Source organism: Drosophila kikkawai, unplaced genomic scaffold, assembly GCF_030179895.1.
Source record: "Drosophila kikkawai strain 14028-0561.14 unplaced genomic scaffold, DkikHiC1v2 scaffold_253, whole genome shotgun sequence".
NCBI classification, from domain to species: domain Eukaryota; kingdom Metazoa; phylum Arthropoda; class Insecta; order Diptera; family Drosophilidae; genus Drosophila; species Drosophila kikkawai.
The window spans coordinates 96,969-105,340 of NW_027222595.1; the positions used below are offsets into that span (position 1 = coordinate 96,969).

The 8,372-nt window shown below is 47.7% G+C and overlaps 1 protein-coding gene across 1 annotated transcript; it reads right to left on the bottom strand.

Moving 5' to 3' along the window:
- Nucleotides 1-231: 231 nt before the first annotated feature.
- Nucleotides 232-981, bottom strand: LOC138929499 (uncharacterized). The gene is made up of 2 exons (XM_070288937.1): nucleotides 573-981; nucleotides 232-506 (listed from the first exon to the last, which is right to left on the bottom strand). The coding sequence occupies exons 1-2, from the start codon at nucleotides 959-961 to the stop codon at nucleotides 239-241; spliced, it is 657 nt and encodes a 218-aa protein (XP_070145038.1). The 5' UTR covers nucleotides 962-981; the 3' UTR covers nucleotides 232-238.
- Nucleotides 982-8,372: the final 7,391 nt, after the last annotated feature.

Genomic DNA, 8,372 nt, shown 5'->3' on the forward strand with positions numbered 1-8,372 from the left:
AAATCGAATGGGATACAACAAATGATATCAGTGATCTGGAGTGTATTTATAAAAAAGGGTTGATTTTAGCTCCTAGCGGACAAAGTAGGGTTATTTTTTTTTTTTTTTTTTTTTTAAAGATGAACAGGAAGTATTTTTACAAAAAATTTGGATAGTGGAAGTTTTGAAGAAGGAGTCCACTCCCGCGGGACTGCCGCGAAGCTATACTTCGCGGGGTGGCTGGCGGTCAGGTTGCCGCTCATCTAAGGCCCTCAATGCGTCGGGTCTGCTCCCGGCGCCTTAGCTCCCTCATGACGGTTGCTGCCATGTCCGTAACCGCATCCCAGTTGGATGGGGTCTCCAGCATACACCCAATTATGGTCTCGGGTGTAAGGCGACGGTTGGTTGTTGCCTCTGCTGCCTCTCTTTCCGCGCGGAAAAGCGGACACTCGAAGAAGGCGTGTTCTGCATCCGCAACGGATGCACCGCCGCAATAGTCGCAGGATGGGTCGGCCTCGTGCTTGAATCTGTGAAGATAGGCCTTGAAGCAACCGTGGCCCGTGATCAGCTGCGTTGTGTAGAAGTCTACTTGCCCGTGACGTCTGTGTATCCACTGATCCAGATCGGGGATGAGCCGATGTGTCCAGCGTCCAGTGCTCGCGTTATCCCACCTCGCCTGCCACCTTGCGACAGTGGTGCTCCTCTGGGTTCTGCTGCCCGAGTTACCGGTCCTGCGTTCCGCTGCCAGCAGGTCGATAGGGATCGATCCGGCTACCACCAGCGCAGCTTCTTCAGAGACCGTGCAGAAGCAGCTGGAGATGCGCAGCGCGCAGCGTCGATACACCGTCCTGCATTGGCGGCTGTAGCTCGCAACCAGCATGGCCTCCGACCATATCGGTGCGGCGTAGAGTAGGGTTGACGTCACGACTGTTGATATCAGCCGTCTACTGTGCTGCCTAGGACCGCGCGTGTTGGCCATCATCCTCGAGATGGCGGCAGTGGCCTTGGACGCCATGGCCGCTGCGTACTCCAAGTGACACTTGTAGTTGAGCCTGTGGTCGATCAGGACCCCAAGGTATTTAACCGTCGGGCTTGACTCGATGGTGGTCGAGCCGACCCGGAAGTTCACCTTCTCGACAATCTTTCGGCTACTGATAAGTACGGCCTCCGTTTTCTGCTCGGCAAGGGAGAGACCGTTGTCTGCTAGCCACGACATCAGAATGTCTATCGCATGGCTACATTTAGTAGAGACGTCTGATAGGTGTTTCTCCACCGTGACAAGCGCGATATCGTCTGCAAAGCCAATTACAGAGCAACCTTCGGGTAGTGGCAGCCTCAGTATGTCGTCATACATGACGTTCCACAGAAGTGGCCCGAGGACTGAGCCTTGGGGTACGCCTCCTGTCACGTGATGTATCTGTTTTCCGGCGTCGGAGCTGTATAGCAGGACGCGGTCCTTGAAGTAATCGGCAATCAGCTGGATAATGTAGCCAGATATGCCGCCACGCTGGAGTGCTTGGAGGATTAGACTCCAATTTGCAGAGTTGAACGCGTTTTTGACGTCCAAGGTGCATACGAGGCAGTACTTCTTGGAGCCTCCTTGCCATCTTTCGCCTTCAATGGCCTTTTCCGCAAGCTGTGTTACCTCGCGGATCGCATCAATGGTGCTTCGCTTCTTGCGGAAACCGTGCTGATGGGTTGATAGGGCACCGCGCTCCTCGATTTCCCTCTCTAGTTTGTTGCCTATGATGCGCTCGAATATTTTGCCAATCGTATTCAGCATGCATAGGGGCCGAAATGAGGACGGGTCGTCGTTCAGCTTGCCAGGCTTCGGGATGAGCACGAGTCTCTGCTGCTTCCAAGCTCTTGGGAAGGTTTTCTCAGCAATGCATGTGTTATACAGCTGCACAAATAGCTTCGGGTAAGCCTTCACTATGGCATGCAGAGCTGCATTGGGAATGCCATCTGGTCCGGGGGCCTTAGATGCTTGGCAGCTTGTCAGCGCGCTAAGGACTTCCTCTTCGCAGGTGGGGATCGGTTCGCCCGCAGCCACGCTGGGTAGTCTTAGTGGCGGCTGTGGCGGGAACAGCGTGTCAACTATTGTTCCCAGATGCTGCTGGGAGGTTGGAGTCGGCTTCCTGGTTAGCTTACCCGTAACCATTTTGTAGGCTGAGCCAAACGGTTCTTTGTCAGCCGCATCGCAAAGCTCCTGGAAACACTTGTGCTTGCTGGTCCTGATCGCCACCTTGAGGGCCTTTTTCATTTCCCTGTACCGTGACTCGTACAGCTCCTGCGTGGTGCGTCCTCGGCTTCTTTGGCATTTCCGCCTTGCAGCGAGACATTTGCTTCTGGCTGAAGCTATTTCCTGGTTCCACCAGGGGACTGGTCGCCTTCCGCCTCCCTTGGTGGATTTCTCCATTGCCGCGTCGCAGGCTGCCTTGATCCTGGCGGATATGACATCCGCGCAGGTGTTTGCCTCGCCTGTAATGGTGTTGGCATCCATGCAGCTTAGGAGCACCTCGGAGTTTAGGGTGTGTACCCTGTAGGCAGTTTCCCGGCTGGTTTGGTGAAGCTGATTTTGTCTCGTTTGGAAGACGATTGCCGCGTGATCGCTATAGGTGAGCAGGTGGGTGACTTCCCAGTAGCTGTTCCTGGTGAGCTCTGGACTGGCGAAGGTCAGGTCAATGTATGACTCACGACCTGACTTGCTAAATGTGCATCTTCTTCCATCATTTAGTAGGCAGACATCCAGGGTGGAAAAGGCGTCAAGGATGATAGTTCCGCGCTGGGTCGTTCTCGTACTCCCCCAGGCTGTGGACCATGCATTAAAGTCTCCAGCGATTATCACCGGTGATCGTCCGCGAGCATCTTGGGCGATCTCTTGCACTATCTCCCTGAACTCGTCTGTGTGCAAGCTCGGGGCTAGGTAGCAACTGTATATGGTTGTCCCTTGAAACTTAGCCCTGGCATAGCCAGGCCTCGTCGCCCTCTGCGCTAGGTGGCACGGGGGCTGCCCGCAGCTCCAAATGGCTGCGCCGCCATTGGTGCTTTGTTGCCAGACTCCTTCTGGTTTTGGCCGGTAGGGCTCGCTCAGTATAGCGACGTCGATGTTCTGCTCGCTGACCGTCTGGGTTAGTAGATCTTGGGCTGATCTACAGTGGTTAAGGTTGAGTTGAAGAACCCTAACCATTGATATTGTGTTTGGCCGCCTTCACGTACTCGGGGCAGATCCTGCTCAGGGTCGCGTGCTCTGCGTCTCTCGCAGTCTTGCCACCTCGCGTGCATAGAATGCATCTGGGCTTGCCCTGGCACGTATAGTGCTTGTGGCCGGTGCCTCCACATTTAAAACATGCTTCCTGTGTGGCTTTGGCCGTAGCTTCAGAAGCGCGGCATCTTGCCGAGGTGTGACCGAAGCCCATGCATTTATAGCAGCGCCTCGGCTCCAATTTCTCCCGGATGCGGCATACTACCCATCCAATTCGGATCTTGCCCTTCTCGAGCAGTCTCCGCGCGTGCTCGGGTCTCAGGCTTACCGTCGCAATTTGCGTTCCTCCAAACGCTTTCCGCATTCTGGGCGCAGTGTCGCTTGGGATGTCGCAGTCCTCTCCCGCAAATAGTGCCATTGTGACCTCCTCCCCGCTGGTCAAGTCATCAAGATCACGGATCTCCACCTGGACCGTCTCCTGCATGACGGTCACCTCCGCCTTGCCGGAGATGGCCGTTTTGAGGGCCGCTTGCAGCTGCTGTGTGGATGGGTCGAGGGACTTCTGCATCCGTACAAGGAGTCCGCCATTGGCAGTCCTTCGCAGGCCTTGCACGCCTTCCTTGAGTCCTTGGAGTGATGGCTCCGTCTTAACAATCCTCAGCATGTCTGCATAGGATCCTTCACTGCACTTAATCAGGATGGCATCGGAGCGCTGCTTCCTGGGCTTCATGGTGCGAGGGGCCTGCTCCTCTTTTTGGGCTCTGCTCTCCGCCATTGCGTGGGGTGCTTTGGGCTTTGGCTTGTGCTTGACCTGCTGCCATGCCGTAGTTACACGGCTGCTCGCGGGTGTAGCACTAGGGGCCGTGCCAGACAGCGTGGGGGTGGTCTGCTGGCTTGCGCAAGCCGTGGAGCCCTTGGTGTGGCCGCCGGCCAATGACGCGCTGATGTCAAGCTGCAGCTTCTTCATAGCGATCATCGCGTCGATCGTCCCCTGCGTAACGTGGCGGACCACCTTCTTGTTGTTGCCTTTCGTGTCGGTGAACTTGGTCACCATTTCGTCCAGCATTGCGCCCAGTCTCTCCACTAGAACGGCCGTGTTTGCTTCGACCCTTTGCTTCTTGTTGGCCCCCGTTTGCTTTCCATCTGGACTCGCTGCATCCCGGCATCTCTTGGGAGTGGCCACCTCTTCCTCTTCTTCGTCGAAGGTGAATATCGGCGCATGCATTTTCGGCGGCGCTGACATCGGGTGCGTCTCGTTGCTGCCCGCGGGTGGCGAGTGGTGCACCTTTTGCTTCGACCTTTGGAAGCTTAGCAGGAGCTCCTCCTCGGCTCTCGCTATCGCTAGGGCCTGGGTCTCATCGTCCCGGCCTGTTGGCTTAGCCTTGCTCATCGCACCTGCTCCTTTTTTGGGATCCCTCGGTGCACAGGGATTTCCCCCAGCGGATGCTTGATGGGAGTTATACCGCTCCTTCTCGGTCCCCAGAGCCCCTTTTGAGGCCGCCGCAGCGGAGGGGTTGGATGATGGCCAGATCCGCGGCCTTCTGCCTTTTTTTCCCAAATGGGGCCAGGTGCGGAAACTGGGACCGTGTAGATTGGCCTTCCAGCTGCTCGTGCAAGTTGCGGGTTAAATTAAAAGGCCAGCACTTGGCTTAACTTTTAATTTAAATTTTCGAATTTGCGCGGGCTGATATCGTTTTCCAACACTACTTGAGGTAGGGCTGGAAGCTTGGCCGCGAGCGCTTTCCAACACTAAATGTGTCGTGCTGTTAAGCGCGGCTGTAGAAGCTCCTGCGTTGGCGTTGCGCAACACTACGATCAGCTGCGATCAGCTGTGTGTGTGTGGCAAAAGAAAACGCGGGGAAAAAAAGGCTCGTGGAAAGTGGAAACCGCGAAAGAGTAGTGAAAGTGGAAGGCGTTTTGCTGGGAAGAGAGGTGAGAGATTCCCCCTCCCCTTACCTCCAGGTTCCTGCGCCGATCTGGATGCCGGGACTTTTGGGCGTCTGGAGCCCAGTGGAAGCCGAAATCCAGGCACGATCCGGGTACGTAGCTATGACCCTAGGAGTCTCGCACTACACTTGCACACTTTTTCCAGGATGTCTGGCACTTTTTAACAGTCTTTAAAGGATAAACTAGCGGAGCGCGTAGAAAACACAACTTGTACGTATCACTCTCGACGCTGTGTGAAAGTAGGGTTATGTCGCCTTATGTGTGTAAATGTGAATAAATGGTGTGCATATAAGCCAAAAGAAAAGACAAAGTAGGGTTATGTCTCCTTGTGTATGTAAAGGTGAATAAATGGGGTGCATATAAGCCAAAGAAAAGACAAAGTAGGGTTATGTCTCCTTGTGTATGTAAAGGTGAATAAATGGGGTGCATATAGCCAAAAGAAAAGACAAAGTAGGGTTATGTCTCCTTGTGTGTAAAGGTGAATAAAAAGGGTGCATATAAGCCAAAGAAAAGACAAAGTAGGGTTATGTCTCCTTGTGTATGTAAAGGTGAATAAATGGGGTGCATATAAGCCAAAGAAAAGACAAAGTAGGGTTATGTCGCCTTGTGTATGTAAAGGTGAATAAATGGGGTGCATATAAGCCAAAGAAAAGACAAAGTAGGGTTATGTCTCCTTGTGTATGTAAACGTGCCAAAAAAAGTAGTATATAAGCGGACCGATGTACATGTGTAAAGTATGTATGCACTCGCACTAACTTCGATTTATGTGTGTATGTAGACGTGTCAAAAAAAGTAGTATATAAGCGGACCGATGTACATGTGTAAAGTATGTATGCACTCGCACTAACTTCGATTTATGTGTGTATGTAGACGTGTCAAAAAAAGTAGTATATAAGCGGACCGATGTACATGTGTAAAGTATGTATGCACTCGCACTAACTTCGATTTATGTGTGTATGTAGACGTGTGAAATTTAGTGATAAGCGGACTGACGTACATATGTATGTGTAAAAGTATGTATGCACTCGCACTAGCTGCGGTTTATGTATGTACATATGCACGTGCGTGCGGTTTTTTTTGCGCAAGAAAACCACGGTTCTTATTGAGATGTATGTATGTATGTAGTTATTTGCACAGCACATTCACTGGGGTATGTATGTATGTATGGGTCTGCATTTATTCGAGAAAACCAATATAATAAAAGGATTGCACTGAGTATGTATGTATGTATGTGTGGGCATTTATTCGAGAAAACCAATATAATAAAAGGAATTGCACTGAGTATGTATGTATGTATGTGTGGGCATTTATTCGAGAAAACCAATATAATAAAAGGAATTGCACTGAGTATGTATGTATGTATGTGTGGGCATTTATTCGAGAAAACCAATATAATAAAAGGAATTGCACTGAGTATGTATGTATGTATGTGTGGGCATTTATTGTGCAAAAAAGGTTTAAAAAATGATTTCCGAGATAACGCACTGGATGTGTATGTATGTAAGTGTGGGTTTCCGTTTATTTGTGCAAAAGAGCTTAAAAGTGGTTGAGTTTAACGTGTCTGTAGGGTCAGCCACGAGGATTACCTTTTTTCACACGCTCTGGGGGCAGCAAAGAAAAAATCCAAAAGAGATGTCCACTTCTTTTGCGCTCGGGCCAGCACAAAAAACTCTCCAGAAAGATGTCCAGTTCTGTCGACGTCGAAGGACCATGTATACAGGCGCGGTTGGCCTTTATTGTAGAGTTCAGATGGCAGGTTAAAAAATGCCGAGATCAGGAGAAACACATGCACGTCGGTCCAAAGTATAGGCAAAAAAGTGCCGGTTTTAATGGCCGGCGGAAAAAGCTGGCTTTTCATGTGACCGCATATTCTTATGCGTTAGTGGGTTGTACAATTTAGTATTTGTAAGACTTAATACTAAAAGTTAAAATTATGTTATGTTTCCATTTCACGTTCTTTTCTTTTTCAGGTGTGAACTAGGTATAAGTCTTCAGTTTTTTTGTCTTAACTAATTACAAGGGTTTTCATTAGGTACAGGTATTTCAATTTTTTGTCTCAATATAATACAAGATGGTTTTAAAATTCTTTGTTGTTGGAATGATATTCCAACAAATTACAAATTCTGAAGTGGATATATGCATTGTTATCTGAGTTGTGAACTTTTTGTTTACAAATTTACAATTAAGTATGCAAATGTATTAGACGTGTAAAAACTAATATAAATATAAATTCTGAAGTGGATTCAGGCATTATTAGCTGAGTTGTGAACTTTTTGTTTACAAATTTACAATTTAGTATGCAAATGTATAAGCCGTGTAAAAACTAATATAAGAAAAAATTCTGCCGTGGATACATGCATTATTAGCTGAATTGTGAACTTTTTGTTTACAAATTTACAATTGAGTTTGCAAATGTATTAGCATTCTAAAAACTAATCTAAGTACAAATTCTGCCGTGGATACATGCATTATTAGCGGAGTTGTGAACTTTTTGTTTACAAATTTACAATTGAGTATGCAAATGTATTAGAATTGTAAGAAATAATTTAAATATAAATTGTGCCGTGGATACATGCATTATTAGCTGAGATGTGAACTTTTTGTTTACAAATTTACAATTGAGAGTGCAAATGTATAAGCCGTGTAAAAACTATTATAAATACAAATTCTGAAGTGATACAGACATTATTAGCTGAGCAGTAAACTTTTTGTTTACAAATTTACAATTGAGTATGCAAATCTATTAGCCATGTGAAAACTATTATAAATACAAATTCTGAAGTAGATACAGACATTATTAGCTGAGCAGTAAACTTTTTGTTTACAAATTTACAATTGAGTATGCAAATGTATTAGCCATGTAAAAACTATTATAAATACAAATTCTGAAGTGGATACAGACATTATTAGCTGAGTATGCAAATGTATTAGACGTGTAAAAACTAATGTAAATATAAATTCTGAAGTGGATTCAGGCATTATTAGCTGAATTGTGAACTTTTTATTTACAATTTACAATTGAGTATGCAAATGTATAAGCCGTGTAAAAACTAATATAAGTACAAATTCTGCCGTGGATACAGACATTATCAGCTGAGCAGTAAACTTTTTGTTTACAAATTTACAATTGAGTATGCAAATGTATTAGCCATGTAAAAACTATTATAAATACAAATTCTGAACTGGATACAGACATTATTAGCTGAGTATGCAAATGTATTAGACGTGTAAAAACTAATGT

Excerpts from the sequence above, each read along its gene's own strand:
- LOC138929499 (XM_070288937.1), bottom strand. The coding sequence starts at position 961 with ATGATGGCCAACACGCGCGGTCCTAGGCAGCACAGTAGACGGCTGATA. Across the intron at positions 507-572 it reads TGGATACACAGACGTCACGG|ATTCAAGCACGAGGCCGACC; the intron begins GCAAGTAGACTT and ends CTATCTTCACAG.